General features: G+C 52.2%; 1 protein-coding gene across 1 annotated transcript in view; it reads left to right on the top strand.

Moving 5' to 3' along the window:
• Nucleotides 1-25,716, top strand: part of LRP1 (LDL receptor related protein 1) — an 80,503-nt gene that overhangs the window by 7,769 nt on the left and 47,018 nt on the right. Inside the window, exons 2-14 of the mRNA XM_063115480.1 lie at nt 791-913; nt 3,039-3,176; nt 5,350-5,469; nt 6,627-6,755; nt 6,875-7,138; nt 18,138-18,300; nt 18,409-18,631; nt 19,624-19,813; nt 20,305-20,448; nt 21,552-21,788; nt 22,995-23,175; nt 24,088-24,310; nt 25,497-25,698. Coding sequence (XP_062971550.1) covers nt 791-913; nt 3,039-3,176; nt 5,350-5,469; nt 6,627-6,755; nt 6,875-7,138; nt 18,138-18,300; nt 18,409-18,631; nt 19,624-19,813; nt 20,305-20,448; nt 21,552-21,788; nt 22,995-23,175; nt 24,088-24,310; nt 25,497-25,698 — 2,337 coding nt within the window. The remainder of the gene's footprint in view (nt 1-790; nt 914-3,038; nt 3,177-5,349; nt 5,470-6,626; nt 6,756-6,874; nt 7,139-18,137; nt 18,301-18,408; nt 18,632-19,623; nt 19,814-20,304; nt 20,449-21,551; nt 21,789-22,994; nt 23,176-24,087; nt 24,311-25,496; nt 25,699-25,716) is intronic.

Here is a 25,716-nt window from a genome sequence, read left to right as displayed (position 1 = left end):
CTTCAACTCTACCATCCTGAGCAATCTTTAGGTGCCTCTTACCTCTGAGGATATCTACAGAAAGTCCCGCCTGAGGTCTAACCAGCAAGGGAGTCTATCTTTAGAGGGTGGAGGTGGGAGCAGGGCTCCTTGCCTGCCCTATCCTGCCCTGCCCAGCCTTGCCCTCTTGTACTTGTGCTGATACCATCTCTGAGCTGCTCCTGTGTGTGCCAGTGGCATCCCCCCCTCCACATACGGTTCCTGTCTGGGGCCTGGTGATTAGGGGTTGAGAATAGGTGGGGTGATGGGTCAAAGGACCGGGAGAGTCTCAGAGGGCAGAGAAGCAGAGCGGTTTGAAAAGACCAGCTCTGGGCTTCTAGTGGGAGCGAGAGAAAGAAAAAGAGAAAACATGTCAGATGCTTAAATGCGCCCCCTTCACCATCACTGTAAGTCAGCAAAGTTGACAGCAGGGGTAGGGGAGAGTGGGTGCTAGCATCTGATCAGACTAACCAAGAACAGCATGGGCTTTCACCCTGAAGGGTGGAGCAGGGGCACACTGTCCAGGCAGCCTTGGGGACTTGAGTCGGGGGCAGTCAAATGTGCTCCTTGGATCCTTCCCCTTCCCCACCACAGGTATAGTGTCTTGGTGGGACCCACAGCTGCCCCCCTGCCCAGGCACAGCCTGTGGCTCAGAGTCTGGGCCAGATGGGGACTGATGCTGGGGGATGAGGGGAATTGCTAAGGAGCTTTAAGGCCACAGAGTTGGCCTCCACCCTTCCTTTAAACCCCTCTTTTCTTCCCTTGCCCCCAGCCCCTAAGACTTGCAGCCCCAAGCAGTTTGCCTGCAGAGACCAAATCACCTGTATCTCAAAGGGCTGGCGGTGTGATGGTGAGAGGGACTGCCCAGATGGCTCTGATGAGGCCCCTGAGATTTGTAAGTACCTTTTCTGGATCCCTCTCTCCCAACCCTGGACTAATCCCTTTTCCTTTAGCAGATGTTTGGGATGAGGACAGCTGATCTCACCTGGTGTGGATCTTGCTCTGTGACTGTGTTTGTCTACGACACAGCTAAAACTATCCTCTCCCTGTCTTAAAAGTGCCTAGCATGGTACCTGGTGTGCTTAGAAATGGCACCTTGGATTTCTCCCTCAGCCTCTTCACCCCCAAGCCTCAGCTTTGCTAGGAGGTCATGGCCCGGCCTCCCTTCCCTTCAGCTCTTTCCTCTTCCCACCTCCTAACCTCCCTGATCCTTGATGGCCCCCAGGTCTTGCCAGGTCCCCTTCTGTCCTTAGGCTCCCAGGCCAAAGGCCGCCAGCTCTTGCTCAGCTCTGTACCAGAAGCTCCACCCCTGTGCATTTCCCGCCACCCCCGCCTTCCCCTGCCCCCAGTAAGTGGTGTAATCAGAGGCAGCTGTTTAAACTGGGAGAAAGGTCCCTGCCCAGCCTTTACTCTGCCAATAGGGGTGGAGGACTTGCTGGCGGGACCCCGAAGTCCTGGGCAACTGTCTTGGGGTCTCCACCTTTAGCCTCTTCCCTGCTTGGCTAATCTGGGCCAGGATCTAGGTGACCCTGCATTGCTAGTTCTCCATTCTCTCTCTAGGGCTTTAACCTGCTCCAGTCCCATCCTGTATCCTCTCCCCACGCTCCCACCCATAACTATCAGGGGTAATTTTAGGGCTGGAAAGGGAGCCACCAATTTCCTCTGCCTCACCCCCACCCTGCCCTGGAGGGAAAGGGGCCAGGAGTATCTGGCCATTGCGTCTCTGGTGGGAGTGGTTCGGCCTGGAGTCTCATTTTGTCTGAAACCACTTTCACCACCCTCATTTCTGATACTGATGCTTCGGTGTTAGAAGTGAAGAAACCATCAGAGGGGCCAGATCTGGTTCTTTTTGTCCATTCCTCCTTTGTTTGATGCAAACCCCAGCTTATACACATCCCCCATCTGTTCACACTCAGACACACTCCCAGACCCGTATCTGTCGCACACAGACCCGCCTGAGCACTGACACACCCACCCCACACAACACATTCTGTCAACACTCAACCATGGATGCAGAAACACACCTTCACTACACACTGCCCCCCGCCACTAACTTGTGCGCATGGATTCTCCCCAGGCACACGTGGGAAGATGCACCATCACACAGACCCCATCTGGGCTTGGGACCAATGGGTAGTGGTCTGACCATCTCATCCATCCTCTTGGGCAATAGAGGAAGTACCAGACACATCACCGGTTGGCCTCAACCTTTGACCCTTCCTAAATCCTCCCATCAGGCTTGCTGCTCCAGGGTTGGAAATCTAGAATAGTGCTGTCCGATAGAAATATATTACAAGCCACATATGAAATTTCAAAATTTTCTGGGTGTCACATTAAAAAAGGTAAAAAGAAACAGGTGAAATTCATTTGAATGATTTATTTTATCCAGTGTATCCAAAATATTACCATTTCAGTATATTATTCATATTAAAATTATTAGAGATCTTCTACATTTTTTTTCTTTGTGGTATCTAGTGTTCAAAATCCGGTGTGTATTTTACACTTACAGTTTGAGCCAGCTGCATTTTCAGTGCTTGATAGCCACATGTGGCTGGTGCTAGGTGTTGGACAGTGCAGTTCTAGATGTGGCATCCCAGACTCTGTGACCTGGAGAGCTATGGGTGGATGTTCTGTATCATTTGAGCTTCTATGCCATGCATTCTGCTTCCCTCCGTTCATCATAACCTTTCACCTCTGACCTCAGCCTGTCTCCTGAGCATAAAATGTTGAGGCATTGGGGTCCATACTCACGGGGCATTTGGGGAGTGGGCTCTTTGCTGAAGGCGTAGTTTCCCCTCCACCTAGTTGCTCCTAGACATGTGGCTACTGTTGGGAATGGTGTAGAAAAGGGCCAGGTGGAAGAGTCTCACCAGCCCCTGAGGCCTCCTGATGTCTAAAAAATGTAGGTGTCTGAAATCCCAGTCTCAGTTTATCCCCACCCCCACCTGCCCCCAGTGAACAGCTGGCCAGGTAGCCACCATAGCCAGCTTGGTCATGCCAGCCCTTCCATCTGCCCCCAGGTCCACAGAGTAAGGCTCAGCGATGCCAGCCAAATGAGCACAACTGCCTTGGCACCGAGCTGTGCGTTCCTATGTCCCGCCTCTGCAATGGGGTCCAGGACTGCATGGACGGCTCGGATGAAGGGCCGCACTGCCGAGGTAAGAACTCTTCCACACTCTCCTGTCCCAGGTGGGTTCATTGAGCTCTCAGCTGGGCTCCTGCTGTGATTGGAGGCCCACCATCTGAGGACTGTCCCCAGACCTTAGTGGGAATGAGGCCTTGTTCTCTTCCCCTGCCCAGATTTGCCATCAGACAGCTGATGAAACTGGTGGGCCCCTTTGGCTTGGAGTTTGGTCAAACAGCCCTGTGGGCCTCAGTGATGGGCACTGCCTGGCCTGGGCACTCCCCTCTGGCTGTGTGTGCTTGGACACTATGTCTCCTAGTCGCCAGTTTCTCATCTGTAAAATCAAGTGTTTTCATATATATATATATATATATATATATATATATATATATATATATATATATATATATATATTTTAATAGCAGGGTTCTTTCTTCAAAATGTTCCCTACACAACAAACCTGAGTATGAACACAGAGAAAAGCAAAGATGCTGTGATTGAAGCTGGAATTAGGGGTCTAGAGTTCTGTTCACCTGCAGCCCCTGCCAGTGCCCTGGAAGGCATCCCCTAGGAGCTACAGATCTTTGTAGGTCCCTAAAGCTGCTTTGGACCCACGTTTTCGGAGTCTGTACTTTCTGAGATAGTTGATGGGAAAGCCATCCCGGCTGAGGAGGGAACAAGAGGATAATAAGTAAGACTTCTTCCCACCTATGGCTCAGGTCACCAGGTCTACAGTCTTTCCCTAGAAGGCCCTGGGGCCATGGAGACTATGGGTCACTGCATGAGCAACTGGGAAGGAGTCTGTGATGTGGAGGGAGACAGAGACTCAGGCCTACGTGTCACACAGTATAGCTTCTGCTATCCTCAGGGTCTGGGCCTGGAGCAGGAGGCCGGCTATGAGACGCCCTGAGCAAGGCTCTGAAGGAGGGGCAGTCTTCCAGGGGGTGGGGGTGGGTGGTGTCCTGTGCCATACGCATGTCAGAAAACATCTGCCTGTGGGAGGAGACACATCTGGATCCTGTTCACTTGGGCAGGGAGTGTGGAGCAAGGGAGTGTGTGGAAGGTTTTTCTCCTTTCCTTTGGTTGGTTTTGCGTGTTTTTGCCTGAAGCTCCTGAGATGGGATGCAGAATGCAGGCCTGGGGCTGACCTCAATTACCACTTATGCCCCTTATGCCCCTTCTTATCAGATGGTTGATGTCCAAGTTTGCTCCCTTCTGTGATATCCCTTCATATCCCCCACCCCATATCTAGAAGAGAAACTCTTTTCTAGGTGTTCCAGAGCAAATAATATCTCCCTTTCTGTGGGGGAAGGCTGAACAAGCAGCACATTTGGGCTCTCGGGTGGAAGTGGGGAGGAGAAAGAAAAACTGTGGCCTGGCCCCCCATCTCCACTCTTCCTGGCAGGATTAGGGCCTCTAAACGTCTTAGCATCTCAGGCAGCTTGCTCTCCTAGGTGGGGGCAGGGGGGGAGCGGGGGTGTCAGGCGGCTAGACAAAGGGGTCTTTGTGGCCAGGCCGCCTGGCCCCACGCAAGGCCACTAATTGGGTCGCTGGTCTGGGGGGGCAACTGCTCTCCCACCTCTCCCCCTCCTGTTTCATTCCCTTCTGTCTCCCCTGTGGAAGTGGGTCAGTGGCAGGAGAAAGATTAGAAAGGATCCTGAGGGAACCAGTTTTGCTCCTCCTCCCGATCCTCCACCTGCCTTAGACCTTCTCTCTGAGGCCTCTAGGGCTTAAGGGACAGGTTGGAGGGGTTCTTCCAGGCCAGAGCTGGGGTCCTGTGTGGATAGACCCAATTCCGTGCCCACTCTTTACCCACAGCTGAAGCTGACATTGTTATCCCCAGACAGTGCAGACAAGAGGCATATGAATGGGATAAGACTCACTGTCCCCTCTTCCTGTTGACCCCCACAAAGTACCAGAACCCCTCCCCATGGGAACAGAGGTAGTCTGGAGCAGCCAGGTCAGGGAGATTTGAGTTCTGAGCCAAAGTTGGCTATGTGACCTTGGACCTGTCTTATGTCCTCTCTGGGCTTCAGCTTCCTCACTTGCAAAATACAGTAGATGCTTCCTAAGGCCCCTTCTATCTCTGACATGGCAGCCCTTGGAAGTGGTTTCTGAAAGGTGACTGGAGTTGGGGTAAGGCTACAGTCTGGGTGTAGCTACCAGGTCGGGAGGCCTGAGTGTGTGTCTCTCCTGTCTCCCCACAGAGCTCCGAAGCAACTGCTCTCGGCTGGGCTGCCAGCACCACTGTGTCCCCACACTCGACGGGCCCACCTGCTACTGCAACAACAGCTTTCAGCTGCAGGTGGACGGCAAGACCTGCAAAGGTATGTGGGTGCATGTGCTTTGTGCACGTGTGTGCATGCTGGGGCCTGGGTGGGTTGGGCAGGGCAAGGGGCCTGGCTGGGGCAGGAGAAAGGAGAAGGATGGCGCAAGAGACGAGGAGCGGCAGCGCCAGGGCAGGACCGTGAGCCCTAGCCATTTGCTTCCACCAGACTTAAAAATTCATCTTAAAAGTATAGGTCATATATGGATTTTCTTGTGGTAAAAAAATTAAAGCATTACAGAGAAAACCAAAGTCCTCTTTGACACATCCTCTCCGTTCTGTTCACTTTCCCATCTTTCTGGGGGTCAGCTCTGTTATCCGTTTGCTCTCCCTCTTTCCAGGCCCTTCTCTGTGCATGTGTGCACATGTGCTTACGGAAGACCTAATTGGAAGCATTGCTTATGTGTGTGTGCTCTTCTTTACAGAAATGGTATCATGCCGTAGGTACCATTTTCAATGTTTTTCACTCATCTGTGTGTTCCAGAGATTTTTTTCTATGCTAACATGTAGCGATCTACCTCATTATTTTTAAAACCTCTGTGTCATATGATTACCACAGTTTACTTGGCTTTCTCCTTCTTGATGAGCAAGATGTTCCCAATATTTCTGTTACAAACAATGCAAATTTTTCTGTTTTATATTTGCATCCTTCGGGTCTTTGAGCAGATGCCACCTTCTCAGTGAAGCCATCCCTGACCACTCTAAAATCCCACCCCCACCACTTGCATTCTCTAACCCTTTCTCGGCCTTATTTGTTTTTCAATAACACCAGTCATTTTCCATTGCACTAGCACTTCTAACATATACTCCACCTTTTTCTTTCATTTATTGTTATAAAAACAATATTTCATTTATTATCAGAATGTAAGTTTCATGAGGACAGCGGTGTGGGTCTGTTGTTAAGTTCACGGATGTATCCCTAGTCCCTGGCACATAGTGGGTACTCAAGAAATCTCTTCTGAATGAATGGATGGCATGTGCATGTATGTGATGTTTCGCTAGAGATTTCAAGACCGGGCTTGGTGGGTGATAAGGTTTGCACATCTCATGCTGTAATAGATTCTGCCAAACTGTTCTTCAAAGCAGCTATAATGATGGACCCACTTCCCTGCCCTTGTCACGCTGGAAATGACCACACTCTTGCCCTTTTCCTGGCAGACTTTGATGAGTGCTCAGTGTACGGCACCTGCAGCCAGCTATGCACCAACACAGACGGCTCCTTCACGTGCGGCTGTGTCGAAGGATACCTGCTGCAGCCAGACAACCGTTCCTGCAAGGCCAAGAACGGTGGGTGGGGTTGCCTGTGGCCACAGTGTTAGGCGTTGTCAGTGCTGTTCTCTGATGGGTAGTGGCCTGAGAGGATCTAGGGCCCTGGCTACACTGACCTTTCTCTCCCCCACCCCCAGAACCAGTAGACCGGCCCCCTGTGTTGCTGATTGCCAACTCCCAGAACATCCTGGCTACGTACCTGAGTGGGGCTCAGGTGTCTACCATCACACCTACTAGCACGCGGCAGACCACAGCCATGGACTTCAGCTATGCCAATGAGACCGTGTGCTGGGTGCACGTTGGGGACAGTGCTGCCCAGACACAGCTTAAGTGTGCCCGCATGCCTGGCCTGAAGGGCTTCGTGGATGAGCACACCATCAACATCTCCCTCAGTCTGCACCGTGAGTCACCTGCTCCCAGCTCGGAGGGAAGGGGAGGGGAGGGGAGATGGGCACAATGGACCCTGCCTGGAACAGAGGCAGGGACTTAGACAGGATGGCCCTGTCTGGGGCAGGAATCCTAATCAAGATGCCTCTAACTGAGGCCGAGGCAGGGGGCTGGACACAAGACGCCTGTTTGGGGCAGGGGCAGAACCACAGTTATGCTTTCTCCCCTCTCTAAGTCTCTGGATGGCTCCTGCATTTCTGGCCCAGGGCTACAGAAGGCCCCAGAAGAGAAGTGAGGGCTAAGGGGGCAATGAACAGTCACTCTCCAGAGACCAGGGACTGTCCCTTCTGAGAGAGGAGCATTGATTAGACTGCAGAGGGGCTTTCCCAAAGAGCGGGGGCAGCGCTAGGGAGAGAAGGAGCTAGAGCCTGGGGGAGGCTTGTTATGCTGAGGTTGAGGGTGAAGGAGCCTGGGCCTGGCAGGGTCTGTCTCTGTGTTCCATCATCTCCCTGAGGGGCATCACCAGACACACTGCCCGCTGTAGGGGAGTAGGGGATGTGGGGGTCCAGAGGCTGTTTCTGTGGGGCTTTGTGGCAGTGAATGAGACTATGGGAGGAGCTGTGAGCCATGAGAGCGTTTTAGGCTATCCTGGATATTCCCATTTGGGCTTCCTCCCTAGGCTGTACTTTGCCGTCTTGGGGTGGAAGAAGGGGTGTCATGGCATGGGGGCAAGTGTGGCTGGGCGTAGATCCACTGCCTGAGGCAGTCCTACTCATCTCATATGCTGTTACACAAAGAAAAAACCCCAACAGTGTTAAAGTCAAAGTTTGGGTCATCACATTTCCACGAAATGCCCCATAGTGACTGAGGGGAAGAATCTGCCCTATGGTTGATCTGATCCCCCGGGGGAAGGTAATTTGATTTGTGACCTTGAATAAGTCAGAATTCCTGGTCTCTGCCTTGGTTTCCTAACCTGCATAATGGGTTTGAGCTTGCCTGTCCAGATCAGATAAATTGAAAAGAAAGCCAGTTGTAAATATGAGGTTTAGGATTGAGCACCTTGGTGCTCTCTAGATGATTTTTAAGTTCCTTCATTCAGTCACTGTGATGTTCTCCACAGAAAACAAAGATCCCAAGAAGTCACAAGGGATTAGTTCTGGGAGAGAGAAAGGGGCCTCCCGGGATGGTGGAGAGGAGGGGGCTCCTCTGAGTGCTCTCACTCTCTGTGGCCTCATCGTGTGGCCCACATCTCAGCCTCCAGCTACTCCAGAGCATCTTCAATGGTGTCTTTGGCTGTTGGTGTCCAAGGCTCACCTGTGAGCAGACATGTGTCTTCCTTGGGGTGCTGGGCTGGGGACTGCCAAGCCTGGTTGGCTGAGCTCTTGAGGGGTGGGCAGCTCACGGAACCCTGTGGCCGATAGGGTGGGATTGGGACAAGATCCCACGAGACAGCTGCTCTCCCCTGTTACTTGCCCACTGCCCTACCCAGCGGGCCTGTCTGAGCAAACAGCTCTGGCAGTTTCCTCACCCGCCCTGCCTCAGGGCCAAAAGGTGGCTGTGGGGTGCCCTGACGGGAATCTTTTCAACTTCTGCTGTAGCCTGATGCCCTCTCCTGACTTCCTCTTCAGGAGAAGCAGGAAATAACCTCAAGCAGGCACCCCTTCCTTGGCAAGATCCATCTTGCTTCCTAATCTGCTGGACTCACTGGGCCTCTCTGGGGCAGAGTCCAGGAGGATAGAAGAGTCCAAGGTTCTGGGGGGAAATGCTTGTGGGGTGAAAGAGTGGATTCCTCTTGCCCCAGTGTCTGCCCCTTCCTGCCCTGCCTCTGCCCCACACCCCTGCCGCCCGAATGTCTGGCTGTCACCCTGAGGATGGTTGTTTTGTTGTCATCCCACACACTAATTATGGGTCCTGAGCTGAGGATGTTGGAAGTGTCTCTCCCCTAGACCCCTCCCCCATCCCCAGTTCATCCCCCTCCCCAGGAAGGCTGACTGGCCTGTCCTGGTGTGTGGGATGGCTGGTCCAGGCACTCACCTGGCAGTGGGCTGCAGGCGTGTAATTAGCTCCCTAGATAGGCTGTTGCTTTCTGCTGCTTTCTCTCTGCCCTCCAGGGTAGCCCTCTGGCAATTGTCCATTCTTTTTTTTTTTAAAACATGACTGGTAAGGGGATCTTAACCCTTGGCTTTGTGTAGTCAGCACCACGCTCAACCAGTGAGCTAATCGGCCATCCCTATATGGGAGCCGAACCTGTGTCCTTGGTGTTATCAGCACCGCATTCTCCCAAGTGAGCCACGGGCCAGCCCCAATTGTCCATTCTTTGCTGTGACTGTGACCTCTGCTGGATCCCTGAGGCTGAGCCCCATGCAAGAAGGGTGGGCACAGACGGAGGAGTCTGACGGTTGAGAGGTGTTGGAGCCAGTGAGGCCGGCCTGCTCGTGAAGGGAGAAGGGGGCGCCTGCCCCAGAGAAAACTCTGGAAACAGAAATAGAATAGAAGGAAGGAAGGAGGCCAGGAAGTGAGTCTGGTTCACATGGCGCAGGCCGTGTGAGATCCCTCAGAGGTCCCCTCCGAGGCTCTGCCGTGTGTGTGTGCAGTCTTCCCTCACCTGAGGCCTGGGCTCCTGACCCTTCTTCCCCCAGCCCGAGACTTCCATCGGCTTGTTTGGGATGGTACATTAGTACAGTTCTGTTGTTTATAAGAACATATCTGGAAGTGGGTAATTTATAAGAAAATGAAATTTATTGCTGACAGTTTTCGAGGCTGGGAAGTCCAAAGTCCAGGAAACATATCTGGTGAAGGCCTTGGTGATGGCAACAGTGACCCAGGGGTCTCACTTGGCAGAAATGGCAGAGTAGAGAGAGAGACTCTCATATGGCTCTCCTTTTAAAGCCCTCAGAACCACACCCGTGACCACCATTATTAACCCATTCATTAGACCATGGTCATCAGAGTCTAATCACTTCTTGAAGGCCCCACCTTTCAATTACCATAATAGGATTTCCCACCCTCAACAGTTACATTGGGGATCAAGCTTCAATACGTAAAACTTGGTGGACCACAATATCATTCCACCCCTGGCTCCCAAAGTTTATGTCCTTCTCACAGGTAAATACATTCATTTCATCCCCAAAGTCTTAACTTGTTTCAGTTCAGAAGTCCAAAGTTCCAATTCCCATCTGTGAAAGCAAAATAAGTCCTCTACTTCCAAAATACAATGGTAGGACAAACATAGGGGTACGTAGGTATTCCTCTATGTTTCAATAGAGAGAAATAGGTCAAAAGAAAGGGTTAATAGGTCCTAAGCAAGCCCCAAACCCAACTGGGCAGGGATCAAATCTTATAGCTTTCATGTATGTTGACTCCATGTTCAGTGTCCTCTGCACACTGGTATGGGGGTTGGGCCCCTAAGTCCTCGGGCAGCTCATCTTCTATGGCTTTCCTGGTCTGAGGCGATTCTTTAGCTCTTGCAGGCCGGCATTGTACCCTGGTAGCTCCACAAATCCGGAGTCTCCATGGTGGTCCTGCTCCCACAGCTCCACTACATGTGGCCTTGGTAGGGTTTTTCTGCTGCAACTCTGGGCCCACATTTCTTCTTGGCATTGCTGTAGTGAAGACTCCAGGTGGTGAATCTGCCCCTGCAACAGATCTCTTTCTGGATCTGCAGGCTTTTCCATATATCCTTTGATATTGGGGTGGAGGCTCCCAAGCCCTCACAGCTCTGGCATTCTGCGTGCCTGCAGACTTAACACCACGTGGAGGCTGCTGAGCTTCCAGCTTGTATTTTCCAAAGCTGTGGGTCCAGCCGGTGGGGCCAATTGAGCTATAGCTAGAACAGCCAAAGCAGCCAGGGTACTGGTGCTAGAAGCAGCTTCCCAAGGTAAGCTTCCCAAGGGAAGTGAGCCTGTGGAGGGCATCTCAGGCCTGTTCTCTGAAACCATTCTGTCTCCCTAGGCCTCTGGGCTTGTAATGGAAGAGACATGCCTTCAAGGTCTTTTTTCCCTTCTCTTGATAATACCTTTTGTCTGTACTCATCTCCTCAGCAAAGGTTCCCTGGGCTACATCCTTGTTTTTGTGGCCAGGGTGAAAGTTTTCCAAATGTTTTACCCTCTGCTTTCTTTTGAATTATAAATTCTGGCTTTACCTCATGCCTTTTCTGCTATAACTCAGCATAGGCTGTTGCAAGTAGCCATGCAGCTTCCTTAATGCTTTGCTGCTTAAAAATTTCTTCCGCCAATTACCCTGGGTCAGCACCTTGAAGTTCCACATTCCATGATACTTTGGGGCATAAACAGAATGCAGCCAAGTTCCTTGCCAGTTCATAGCAAGGGCAATCTTTGCCCCAGTTTCCAATAAATCCCTTCTCATTTACATCTGAGATCTTCTCAGAATGGCCTTTACTGTCCATATTTCTATCAGCCTCCTCCTCACCACCATTTAACCAGTCTCTAAGAAGTTCCAAACTTCCTCTGGTTTTCTTGTCTTCTAAACTCCCACCAGCATCGAGGCTTTTTCTAATCTGCTCCTTCAAATTCTTCCAGCCTCTGCTCAACACCCAGTTTCAAAGCTGCTTCCACATGTTCAAGTATTTGTTATAAGCAACACCCCACTTCTCTGGTACCAATTTCTGTAAGTCCATCTCTTTTGCTTATAACAAAATACCTGGAACTGGGTAATTTATAAGAAAACCAAATTTATTACTTACAGTTTTGGAGGTTGGGAAGTCCAAAGTCCAGGGAACATACCTGGTGAAGGCCTTGGTGGTGGTGGCAGTGACCCAGGAGTCTCATCTGGCAGAAATGGTGGAGCAGAGAGAGAGAATCTCATATGCTTTCCTTTTAAAGCCCTCAGAACCATACCCATGACCACCATTATTAATCCATTCATTAGGGCATAGATCAGAATCTAATCACCTCTTTAAGGCCCCACCTTTCAATGACCATAATAGGATTTTCCACCCTCCATATTTATATTGGGGATTAAGCTTCAATACATAAAACTTAGGGGACACAAATCAATCCATATCAGGTGGGTCTTCACTTCTCCTCCCACCTAGGATTATATCCCAGGGCCCATCCTTCCCTCTGACGCTGTCCCAATGGGATGGGGAAGTCTATGAGGCTCGAGTTCCATGACTGAAGAACTTGACGGTGAGCTGGCAGAGAAGGGAAGACCCTTAGCAAGCCCCAAGGACAGCCCCTTGGCTTTCAAAGCTGCCTTTCCCAAAATGGCTCTGCTTTGATTTTAGGTGGTACATGGACACTGTTTTTTTTTGTTTTTGTTTTTGTTTATTGTGATAGTTACGTTTTTATTTGAGACTCATTGAAGAAATCCTATAACTAGCATATCAAATCTATGAGGATGCAGCAAAATAAGAAAAGTGAGTTGATTTAAAATAATAGTAAGTAAATAATAGCTCAAGCTATACATAAATATGGCAAGCATTTTGAAAATGATACACAAAAGACTAAAGTTCTGGAAGCTGAGGCCCAGAGGAGTCAATAGGCCTAGTAGTACCAGAGCCAGGACTTGGTCTGCCTATCCTAACCCCCAGTCTGACCACCCTCCAGCAGGGCTGCTCTTGGTCAGGGCTGGTGGTCAAGTCTACTGATCTCAGCTGAGCCCAGCCCAGCCCTGCATTTCCTAAGCTGAGCTCCTCTCACCTGTCCTCCCTTCAGCTTTGAGGATATTTCCACTGTAGAAAGAATGAGGCAGACTGCAGGAGCAGAGCTCTCAGAAGGGGGCCTCAGAAGATGAGGGGAATAAATCGGTTGTAAATAGAGGCCTGAAGGAGATAAGGTTAGCTGAAGTCACTTAGCAGTTTAGGACTGTGTGTGAGAGGATGGTCAAGAGGGGCTTTCAGGAGTCCTAGGGTTTCCCCCCCTGCACCATGGGGAAGAAGGAGGTAGGCAGGGAGGCCCAGCAAAGGCCCCCCTAGGCTGCAAGCAGCAAGGTTGCGAAATGGGTCCCCAAGTCCAGCTGGCCAACTTCACTTTTCCCTCCCTCTTTCTTTTTTTGTGTGTGTTTTTAAAATCACAACAGGAAATGGGTAGCGATTTGTCTAGAGGGGAGGCTAAGAGGGGGCAGACAGCAGCCCCTCTGAGTCTGTGGTTAACTGGCTTCCCCAGCTAGAGGGGGAGCTGTCTACCCACTGCACTCAGTACCCCAGACTCTCCCAGCCTCCCACCCCATGCCTACAGAACACTTTCCGACTCTATATATTGAAGCCACCCATCCCCTTCCTTGGCCTTTCTGACCCACAGGGTATCAAAATATTGGGGTGGGGGGGAGCCTCTAGCTACCCTACTCTTTGGTCCTGGGCCCCCTTCATCCTGGCCCTTTTGCTTCCCACTTCTGTTTGGAGTTTCCTAACAGCTCTTTCTTGCTCCTCCTCTCTCCACACCAGGGCCAGCCCTGTGTCTCCCAGCCCAGATCCAGCCCTGTCCTCTCCTCCCCCGCTGCCGTCTCCTTGAAGTTGCCTCTCCACCCAGCCTGCCCCCAGCACCCCTCTCCCTGTTTTCAAGCCAAAGGAAGTAGCTTAAGCAAGAGAGATGTGTTTTAGAGCCCAGCAAATATTTCTTAATAGTGAGAAGGCGGACTGAGCAGAATCCAGGAGTCTCATCCCTGGGATCCAGGGTGCAATGCCTTTGGGGACCTGAGCCAGGTGGGAGAAGAGAGCAGGGCATGAGTCCCAGCTGGAAGCACAAGCAGGGGCAGGAAAGGGGCCCAGCGGAAAGAGGTGATACAATGTGGCTAAGCTCTGGACTTGCTGGTGGAACAAGGAAGAGCTGAAGCTAGCACCCAGACAGAGGAATGGGAGGCCATGCCATTCATCAAAGCTCCTGCCAGGCTGGCCCGCAGTCTTCGCCCGCACCTAAGAGTCCCCAGACTCTTGATCATCCCTCCTGGCTGTCTGGGTGAGATCCCTGACTGAGATTACCAGGCTGTCCTCTCCCACTGTCTTGGGACATCCTGAGGCCAGAGAGGGAGGATTCTGGAGTTAGGAAGAGAAAGGAAAAAATGATGTCTCAGCTCTAGGACAACAGAGTGAGGACTCGGATTCAATAAATATTTGTTAAACAAATCAATATATGTGTGTCAGGTGCCAGGGACAGAGATGAAAGGCAGCACCCTGCCCTCACAGTATGTGTAGTCAGGTGAACGGGCCGTGGTAAAACTAGCTCCTAAGGCTTCTGGAGCCTGTAACAGGGAAAGCCTCCTGGGTGCCTGAGCTGAGTCTTGAAGAATAGTAGGGGTTAGCCCAAGCTGCCCAGCTCAGGGGCCCACCTTTAGTCAGGAGGCACAGGGCTCAGGCTGAAGTCAAAGATGGAAACCTGGGAGAGAAGGTGGAAAAGGAAGGGATTAGGTGAGGGAGGACGGTGATGTGAACAACACCATGTGTGGAGTGTTTATCACGTGCTAGGCCGTGGGCTAACTGCTGCTAATGCACTATCCCATTTTGCAGATGAGGAAACATGTTATGAAGTAACATGCCCATAGTTCCACATTTGGAAGGTGACGGAGAATTCAAACCCGGGCTGTCTGTGTGAGCTAGGCCCAGGGTCAACACAGTGAGGGGAGGGGAGGTGGGGACGTTCCTGGAACAAGGGCCAGAATCCCACGTGTTTCCTAGGGCTGTGGTTAAAGTGGAGATAGGATTCTCTTTCCCTACCCAGGGACCTCGCACTGTATCCTACAATCTTTTGGTGTGTGGACATGTTGAGGGATGTTTTCTCAGGGCATAAAGGTCCCCTTCCTTCCCCCAGATTTCTTTATTTTAGAGAAAGTGACTGGAATCCTGCAGCTGAAGCTAGGGTTTTCTTGGGAATGGGGTGAGGGACCATGTTTTCAGGAAAGCAGCCACTATTTAGGAAAATGCCTCTTGAATAATGGACAAGTTGAGAAAAACCGGAGTCATGGGGAGTGCCGAGTGCCGAGCATTGTGGTGGGGGTGCCCAGAGGGCTCAGTGCTTACAAACACACACCCCAGGTCTATTCTGGGGTGTGGAACTGAAAGTCCTTTGTGACATCACAGGCAGGCTGTGGTCTCTCCTCTGACTCCTGCATCCCCTGCCCCCAGCTTCCTAGCCTCCTTCTTTATGCTGGAATTCCCAACTCCTTGGCCACAGACCACCCCAAACTCCTTCCACGACACAGCATCCCTCCCTCTCCTTGGGCTTATTTGAGATTCTCCTGTCCTCAGGATTTGGGGCCTTTGGCCAGAGCCCCTCCAGAGAGTGCTCTGGAGTGGGTTAGCCCTGAGAAAAGGCGGGCCACAAGGGGACAGTTACCCCCTGGGTTTGTGGAACCTGAATGTCAGGTCTGCTGGGCCAAAGGCCAGGGCTCCACCTGAACCCCAAGTCATAGGACAGAGCAGAGTGGCCCAGACATGGTCCTGGAGGGAAGGCTCCCAATTTGTGCCCTTCTCTCTACGTTGGCCTTGGAGTGGTAGCCGTGTGTGTGTGTGTGTGTGTGTGTGTGTGTGTGTGTTGTGTGTGTGTGTGTGTGTGTGTGTGTGTGTGTTGTGTGTGTGTGTGTGTGTGTGTGTGTGTGTGTGGTGGGGCAGGCAGAGGAATCTGAACTTTAGGAAAGAGGAAAATAATGTGGTGGAGGGGGGTTGGATAACAAAGGATTTTTGCTTGCAACTAATAGTCTCCAGCTGCAAAAATACCAAAGGGGAGGCCAGGCAGGCTGGGGACTCTAATTCTTGCCAACTCCTCACCGGGCCTGCTGAGTGGGGCCCTGCCGGGCCTTTGGGGAGGTGGAAGGGGAGACCAGCCAAGGGTAAATATCTGAGAGCTGGGACAATTTCTCTGCCTTCTTCCCGGAATTGGAAAGGAATCCAGGCGAGAAGGGAGGCTCTCAGACTGACCACATCCCGAGGTTCAGGGGGATGATTGTGGAGCTGCACCAGGGATGGGGGCATCAGGTCTCTGCAGGTTTCTTCCTCCCCTCTTGCCAAGGAAAGGGTGGATGGAGGAAGCTGGGGCAGGGTGTTGCCAGCCCTAGGGCTGGGCAGTGACTCAGGGAAGCCTCAGGAAGTTGGAGAGGACAGAGTTGCGCCAGCTGGTGCTGGGAAAACATCTTCGCTGGTGAGTTTGTATACGTGCCAGCTGCCCACAGAATCCTGCCGTGCCCACCAAGTAAAGGGCACGCAGCCCTGTTTGACTTTCAGCCACCCTGCTGGCTGCCTGGGGCTGCAGGCAGGTCCCCCGCTTTGGGGCTTCGGTTTCCTTTGGAGGCAACCCAGCAACGTTCATTTTAATCTGCTTTCTCTGTGGTAACTGTGTGGGGCAGAGTTCGGTTGCCTTAGCCCTGCACTGGGCCCTTTTCCTACGTGGCTGGGACTCCCTGGGCTACTCTATCCCTCTCTCCGACCTTGTCAGCATGGAACAGTACTGGGGGCCCAGAGGAAGGAGTGACTGGGCTTGGGGATCATTAGCACTTCCAGGGGTAACACCTCCTCCCTGTGACCTCTTTCTCCAGTCATCTCAGGGTGGGGTTTTACAGAGGAGACCTGAAGAGGAAACTAGCTTGATGAGGGCCTCAAATTGGCTCTTTCCCTTCCTCCCCCCCAGCCTCAGTCCTGTGACTGTGAGTCAGTGTCCTGGCCTAGCCAAGTTCCTTGGGAGCTGCGTTCCTGTTCCTTTGCCCCCACCTCACCTCCCCCCAACTGTTAGAAACAGCCCCTGAATCCCTGTGGGGAGGAAGGAGATTGGGGGTGGGCAAGCAGAATGCCAAGTCATACCTGTAGCTGTGCTGGGACAGAATAATCCCTACCGGGCTGATTGTGGATCGTGGTGGATAAGTTTCAGCCGAAGGCAGGTAGTCCAAGGATTTCTTTACCTGTTGGGGAAATTGGTAGAGGAGGCAGGGCTCCCAGAAAGTCACTGCCTTAGGAATTTTCCAGTTTGCAAGAGGCATCACCTCTGATGGTGGTAGTTGGAGGGAGCAGTGGGTGGGTGGAAGCCAGTGGGTTGTGGTAAGGAGGGGCTCAGAGGAGGCCAGCAGGAGTCCCTGTCCCCAGACTTTCTGCTGCCCTTCCTTCCTTTCTTTGGTCCTTCTTGGCCTCTTTCATCTCCTCCAGAACAATGGCTCAGACTAAATGTGGGCACCTGGTCTCTGTTTTCTTCCCTCACTCCCACCCTCCTAAAGCCTTCTCTCTGAGCCTTGCCTTAGTTTACCTTCAGGGTCCTTTCATAGCCCTCGTCATAGACTCTCTCCTCCAGCCTGTATTGTATTCTCCCCTCCTTCTGACCCCCACTAGGGCATGAGGAAATTGTTCAACAGGCACATTGAAGAAACTGGAAGAGGGTGAGCAGAGGATGTTTGGCCCGTGTCACTGCTTCCCAACCTTTTGCCACCATGGACCTTCCCGTTTTGATCTCTGTTGACCCCATATTTTGAAATACTTTTCTTTCAAAATGGGTTTATTGATGTGTACCCTGCTTTTCCATTTTTAAAATTTATGCAACCGGTTAGCATGAGATAACTAGACTTACCACATAAAGTTCATAATAGTCCAACCAAAAGCAAAGATGTGTCATGTTGTACTTAGCCTGGGTGCTCTTATCTCAAGTAAAAGCAAATTTTAAAAAATACTGGAATGAGCTGGTAGACCTTTCTTCTCTACCTTTTGATACCCCAAGAAGACGGTCCCTGTTCAGGCATGGGCTAGAGGTGGGGAAGCCTGTCAGTCAACCATCAGCCGACGTTCACCCAGTGCCTCCTGCGTGCCGACCCTGAGCTCAGCATGGGGAGGGGTGTGTGTGAGGATACTCAGAGACTTCTCTTCAGAGAGACCAGATATGTGGAAAGATGGCCAAGAATACAAGGCAAAATGTGATGCTGCCGGTAACTCCCACAGGAGCTCGGGGGAGGGAGATAGCAGTGGCGGAGTGGTGGAGGAGGACGTCCAGAGGAGGTGCGCTTACGGACATGGGTTATGTACCAGCAAAGGGTGGGTGTGTCTGTGGGAGGACCTGCCCCCAGAGCTCTTTCATTCACACTCTCCAGACGTGGAACAGATGGCCATCGACTGGCTGACAGGCAATTTCTACTTTGTGGATGACATCGATGATAGGATCTTTGTCTGCAACCGAAACGGGGACACGTGTGTCACTTTGCTAGACCTGGAACTCTACAACCCCAAGGGCATTGCACTGGATCCTGCCATGGGGTGAGAGTGGCAGGCAAAGGGTCTGGCTCTGGAGAGGGGAGGCAGTGGCTACAGTGGGAAGGAGGGTGCCCAGTGTCCAGACCCCACTTAACAAGCATCTGCCCGCAGGAAGGTATTTTTCACCGACTATGGGCAGATCCCAAAGGTGGAGCGCTGTGACATGGATGGGCAGAACCGCACCAAGCTGGTTGATAGCAAGATTGTGTTTCCTCATGGCATCACTCTAGACCTGGTCAGCCGCCTTGTCTACTGGGCTGATGCCTACCTGGACTACATTGAGGTGGTGGACTATGAGGGCAAGGGCCGGCAGACCATCATCCAGGGCATTCTGGTGAGAACTGTTGTCTGGGGTTACAATTATCCAAGGCCTCCTGGTGAGGGGGGAAGCCTCTGGTGGGAGTAGGGTGGGCCTGAGTTTGTCAGAGAAAGGACCAGATATGGCTTCCACTCTGATGGGAACAGTTGTTTTAGGGATGCATTTTATTTCCTTTTTTTTCATTTGATCTTTACAATAACCTCTGAGAGATGAGCAGGCAGTGGTTTAGTTCCCTTTTGGCAGGTGAAAAAAATCAGGCTTCAAAGAGATTAAGTGGTTTGCCTGAGGTCACATAGCTGGGCAATAGTACCTTGCTGGCTCAGAGGTGGCACCTACTTCTGGGATTATTAGGGTAACCAACTGTCCCAGTTTGCCTGGGACTGTCTCTGTTTTAGTTCTGAAAGTCTCATGAACCAGCAAACCTGTCAGTCTTGGGCAAACTGGGACAGTTGGTCACCCTGGATAAGCTATGTGGGTAGTGAGGGCTGTTATAGGGCTTGGATGGGACAAGTGTGTCCTCTCAACCCTCCCCAAACTGGGGGCTGTAGTCAGCTAAAAATATTCTCTGTGGACAGAGTTTAGAGCCAGCTCTAGTTCAGCCTAAAATCATTACAGCATCTACTGTGTGCCTAGTTCTGTGAGGGACATGATTCCTGCCCTCAAGGGGTTGGGTTAGAGTGGGTGGGATAAGTCCACAAATCACCACACCAGATACTGGATAACAGAGAATCACCAGAGAGACAGAGTGTAGAAGGAGAGAACATTTCTGGTGAGAAGTTTCCAGAAGTTCCTCAAAGAGATGCTCTGTGAAGGATGATTGGAATCAAGACAAGCAAAAATCTCAAGAACAGCAAAAGGAGACAGGAGTGAAGTATGAAGTTAGAAAGCTGCAGGCTGAATATGGAAATGCAGACAATGAAGTCTGGGTGGAAGCTGAGGAGCTCTGCAGGGACAGACGGAGGATTGCTTCTCATCTCGTGTTGACCGTTCTTGCTTGCCTGTCTCAGATCGAGCATCTGTATGGCCTGACCGTGTTTGAGAATTATCTCTACGCCACCAACTCGGACAATGCCAATGCCCAGCAGAAAACAAGCGTGATCCGTGTGAACCGCTTTAACAGCACCGAGTACCAGGTTGTCACCCGTGTGGACAAGGGTGGTGCCCTCCACATTTACCACCAACGGCGTCAGCCCCGAGGTGAGCAGAGCTCCACAGCCCTCCAGAGCTGGTTTTACCCTGAATTGGCTCTGGGCCCTCGGGATCACAGCCCCTCTATGGACTGTCCTGTGGGGACCCCTGATTCTCTCATATCATGACTGTTTCTTCTAGCTATCCACCCAGGCCACCTGCCCTGGCCCCTTCCTACCCCCTCAGCTCCAGGTCCCACCCCCATGGAGCCCCTTCCTCCATTCTGCCCTGCCCTGTTCTTTGCCAGTCTAGAGCAGAAGCACCTGGCAGTGGATGACACTGGGACTCTCTACCCTGACCACTGAGTCCTCACCCAAGAGAGCCTGAAGGCTAGGTTGTAGTGGGCAGAGGAATTCCAGTCCTGTGGCTTCCAGATCCTAAAATGGGAAAACTAGCATGAAGACCGAAGCAGCGGGAGGTGTGGTCGGACTTTAGGAAGCCTTCTGCAGGCCTGGGCACAGGCTCTGAGGGGTCCTGACAGCTCTCCACCCTGCCCCCAGTGAGAAGCCATGCCTGTGAGAACGACCAGTATGGGAAACCAGGTGGCTGCTCCGACATCTGCCTACTGGCCAACAGCCACAAGGCACGGACCTGCCGCTGCCGCTCTGGGTTCAGCCTGGGCAGTGACGGGAAGTCATGCAAAAGTAAGTGACAGGGAAGGGCTGGGATGGGGTGAGGGTGTCCTCAGATGTCCTCCCACAGCCAGGCTGTTTCTGTCTAAGATGCAGAGAGATGAAAGAACTTACCCAAAGTGTCACTTATAGTGAGGGGCAGGGATGGGACCTGAACCCACATCCAAGAACAGGGCTGTTCCCCCTACCCCAAGTCAGGCTCCATAGAAAACTGTAAACTGGCTCATTCATTCGTTCATTCAACAACTATCCAGTGAGCCCTCACCATGTGTTTGGCACTGTTCTGGCAATGAGGATTCAGCAGTGAACAAGAAGGATATCATCCCTGGCCTCATGGAGCTCACAGTCTAGTAGGGGAGACAGACAAATAAATATAACTCTGGGTAGTGATAGGTGTTATGAAGAAAATAAAACAGAAACTAGAATTAGTGATGATGTGAGGGCTTCTGTGGGGATGTGGGGTCAGAGACATGCTCTCTGTGAAGTGAGGAAGCTGATGACGTGACTACTCGAGGGAAGAGCATTCCTGGCGGAGGGAACAGACACACAGAGGTGTGAGCTCGGCAGCTGGAGGACCCCACGGAGGACAGCAAGGCCCAGTGGTGTCAATGAGGCAGACAAGGGGGAGAGGTTGGGCTTTATTCCAACAGGGATGAGAAGTTCATGATGACTTGGGAAGGGAAGTGATGTTGTTGGATTCATATTTGTATAAAAATCACGCCGCTGCTGGGTGGAGGACGGCAGTAGAGAAGTAGCCAGGAGGCTATTTCCATAGTGTAGGCAAGAGGTGATGCGGTTTACACTAGGATGGTAGCAGAGGAAGTGGTGAAAGTGACCAGATTCCAACATATTTTGAAGGTACTCCTTTTAGACCACTAATTTCACTACTGAGTAGGGGCACTTAACTGAAAATGTGCTCTTTTCTTCCCCATTCGTCCCCTAGAGTGCATGGGTCAAACCCCCCAGGGCATGTGGCCCAGGACCCAGAGTCAGACATGTTACTGTGTGTGTGGCCTGTACGTGTGACCCAGTACAGCAGTGGCATTGCAGCCCCTGAAGCAGGCTGGTGGTCATGCATGTGTCTGACTTTGTGCCCCTGCTTGTGCCTGCCCTAGAGCCGGAGCACGAGCTGTTCCTTGTGTATGGCAAGGGCCGTCCAGGCATCATCCGGGGCATGGACATGGGGGCCAAGGTCCCAGATGAGCACATGATCCCCATTGAGAACCTCATGAACCCCCGGGCCTTGGACTTCCATGCTGAGACTGGCTTCATCTACTTTGCTGACACCACTAGCTACCTCATTGGCCGCCAGAAGATCGATGGCACTGAGCGGGAGACCATCCTGAAGGACGGTAGGGGCCTCCAAAGTGGGAGGTGTGCGGGTAGGACTCCAGAGATGTGGCCCACCCAGACGGGGAGCAATCTGGGGCCTTGGCCTCTTTCCTGGTGCCCTCTCGGTGTGGAGAATCCCTGCTGACTGGCTGGCTGGGCTGGTTGGCATGGAGATGAGGGGATAGACAGATTGACCCCTGTGTGACCTCCTTCTTGGCTGAGCTGAAAACAGGCAGGAGGATGGATGGGTTAGGCAGCATGGACTGTCTCTGCCAGCCCTTGGGAAAACTCAGGGTCTCTCTCCTTTGGCTCAGTGCCCTGGAGCTGCATGCAGCACACAGCCCAGAGAGGCCCGAGGCCGTGAAGAGCCGGGCCTGCCAGATCGGGGCAGGGCACACTCTCATGTGTGTGTGCACAGTGTCTGGGCAGCTAGACTCCTGGCCACCAAATGCTGCATGCTTATACATCCCAGGAAAACTGTGTTTTTTGAATTGAATCCAGTTTTTCCCTCTGAGATGTTCAAGCAGGTCAACAGTGCAATGTCTTCAGAATATCTACCTGTGTGGAGGCTCCTGGGCCCTACGAGCTCCTGATGTTCCTGCCCCATACCTGCACTCAGGCCCCCAGGACTGAGCTCCCTATCCAGTCAATCTAGCTGAGCCCCTACCCCTCACTGCAGCTCAGAACCTCAGCAGTCAGCAATCATAAGACTTTGGGGAAATCAAAAATAACTCCTCATCAGGAAAAGATTGGGGTTCCCTATACCAGGGGAACTGCTATTTAAAGGACATTTGAGATGAAGCCTTTGGCTAAGTGAAAAATCACTTCCTAATTTATTCATTTTGTTAGTTCAGGACTTTTAGGCCCCAGGATGTGATATCACACTTGTGCCCAGAGCCATGTGCACATTGCTTCAGCTGTCCACCCAAGCACAGGTCCTGACTTGCCTGCATGTGAGAGTCCATGTCAGCCACGTGGTTTGCTGGCTGCCATGTGCAGTTCTGAGAGACTCTGTGCCTGAACACAGACGTGGCAACACAAGTGGTCTTCCCGTTCCTTCCTCCAACTCCCATCCCCACCCACCTGTGTAGGGCACGGCACCAAGGTTTCTCTACCTCTTGCCTAGCCCAAGTTGCTCAGAAGTACATGTGTCCTGGAGGATCAGAGGCAGACAGCTTTGAGCTTCCTTCAAGGCTCTCCGTCAAAACCCCCTCTACCCCCCATAGGCATCCACAATGTGGAGGGCGTGGCTGTGGACTGGATGGGGGACAATCTGTACTGGACAGATGATGGGCCCAAGAAGACCATCAGTGTGGCCAGACTGGAGAAGGCTGCTCAGACACGCAAGACCTTAATCGAGGGCAAAATGACACACCCCAGGGCCATTGTGGTGGACCCTCTCAATGGGTGAGTCCTCCCAGGACCTTGGGGTGGGAGGAGCTGGGGAATATGTAGGTCTCAGAGCACTGGAGATGAGACAGAAAGCAAGCCAAGGGAGGGCAGCTCAGATGGGACACTTAAACAGGAATCGAAGGCTGAAAGGGGAGAAGGTGGCCCTGTCTTCAGGGTAATGGGAGTGATGCTTGATGCTTAAACGTAAATAGAAATCTGACCCTGTCACTCCCAGCTCAGAGCCCTCCACCAGCTCCGTCTTACCTATAGGATGAGACCCATTTCCCTTATCAGACCTGCACGGCCCTACGGGGCCTGCCTGGTGCTTGTCTGACCTCATCTGCAACTCACTTCCCACACTTGGAAGTCCTGTCCCCATTGCCTGCTGTCTGGAACAAACACCCCAGCTCCTCCTGCCTCAGGGCTTTTGCTGTTGTAGTTATTCCTCTGTCCGGAACTCCCAGATGTTTTCAGGTCTGACTGCTTCTCAGCATCAGATCTCTGCTCAAGTGCTGCCTCCTCAGAGAGGCCTTCCCCATCACCCTCTAGTGTTCATGCCCACCTGATGCTCAGTCACTCTCCACCCCATCACCCTATTTCATTTCCTTCCTGGCTTTTATCACTCACTGATGTGACCTTCATGATTGACTTGTTTTGTGGGGTGTGAGCTCCATGGGAACAGGGACCTTGGCTGGCTTTGTCTCAGCTGCATCCCCAAGGGCCAGAACTGGCCCCAGCTTACAGTGGGCACTCAACAAATGTTTGCTGAAAGGAGGAGCAAAAGAATGAAATGTGTAGTCCAGGGACGAGCAGGGCAGGAAGACCCCAGTAAGGGGCTCTGGGACAGCACCCATGGACTGACTGGGATCACAGGGGAGGCTGTTGATGGTAGGGGGCAATGTGGTGCTGACCAGTTGCTGCCCACAGGTGGATGTACTGGACAGACTGGGAGGAGGACCCCAAGGACAGTCGGCGAGGGCGGCTGGAAAGGGCCTGGATGGATGGCTCACACCGAGACATCTTTGTCACCTCCAAGACAGTGCTTTGGCCCAATGGGCTCAGCCTGGACATCCCAGCTGGGCGCCTCTACTGGGTAGATGCCTTCTATGACCGCATCGAGACCATACTGCTCAATGGCACAGACCGGAAGGTGGGTAGACATGTGCCTGTGTGCAGGTGTTCATGTGTGCATTGCAGGACCACCTTTGTGTGTGGATGAGGCTCTGTGTGAGTTTATGGGTCTTTGTGTGTGTCCAGGCCTGTGTGCTTCATGTATGTGTACCTGTGTATCTACAGATGTGTACATCTCTGTGTGTCTGGTTGTGTTGTGTGTCTGAGGATTGCCTCTATTAGTGCATGTCTATGTCTGTCCATATTGTCTGCGGGCTTGACCTCCTATGTGCACATCTGTGTACAGACCTCATGTGTACCTCTGCAGGTGCATGCACACACATACACAGCACACTTTGGTGTGTGTCTGAACACTGTCCAAGCATGAGAAGCCTAAGGACAGCACGTAGGTGCACTCGTTCGGTTGGGTGGCTATGTGCTTCATGAGCCGAGTGCATGTGTGGGTGTGTGGACTAAACTCCTCATGGTACATAGGCCCTTATAGGGCCCCTGACTACCTCTGTGGTCTCATTGCTCCCCCTGCTCCCTACCTCCCAAATAAGCAACATTCAACAGCTTGTAATTCCTAGCACACATCACAAGGCATCTGCCCTCTGTGCCATTGCTCATATAGTCCTTCTGCCTGGAAAGTCCACCCCAGCTCCTCTTCCCCTGGCAAACTGCTCAGGGGCCACCACCTCCAGGATGTTGTCTCCAGACCCCTCTTCCACACTGGGTTGCCCGTGTGTGCCCTACATGCGACAAAGCAGCTCAAGGGCAGAGACCATGTCTTTTTCATCTCTTAGTGCCTGCCACAGCCCGGCCCTTAATAGATCATGGTAAATGTTGGATGAGGAAATGAATGGATGGATTCTGGCTCATTGCTCAGGAGTGTGTGTGTACGTGTGTGTGTGTGTGTGTGTGTGTGTGTGTGTGTGTGTGTGTGTGTGTGTGTGTGTGTGGAGGGGAATATGAATGAATTTGAATGAGTCCAAGAGAGGACAGTATGGACAACCTCTCCATCAGCATCCTTGCTGGATCACCTGCTGGATTCAGGCTCCAGCACCTCACCGTGTGCAAAGCTATCACTCCTAGGGGCTCCCAGGCTAGTGGAGGAAACAAATGAATGACAGAGACAAACAAATGTACAAAACAGTGATCCCTGGGCCTCCTCAGGCATCCCTATTTGTCTCCCAACTTCTTAGTAACATCTCCTCCATTCCTAGATTGTGTATGAGGGTCCTGAGCTAAACCACGCCTTTGGCCTGTGTCACCATGGCAACTACCTCTTCTGGACCGAGTACCGGAGTGGCAGTGTCTACCGCTTGGAACGGGGTACAGGAGGTGCACCTCCCACTGTGACCCTTCTGCGCAGCGAACGGCCCCCGATCTTTGAGATCCGCATGTATGATGCCCAGCAGCAGCAAGGTACCCCCTTGGGGCTGG

The sequence above is a fragment of the Cynocephalus volans genome, chromosome 12 (assembly GCF_027409185.1).
Source record: "Cynocephalus volans isolate mCynVol1 chromosome 12, mCynVol1.pri, whole genome shotgun sequence".
NCBI lineage: Eukaryota > Metazoa > Chordata > Mammalia > Dermoptera > Cynocephalidae > Cynocephalus > Cynocephalus volans.
The sequence above is the reverse complement of the archived record's forward strand: the minus strand, read 5'-3'. Positions and strand labels throughout refer to the sequence as shown.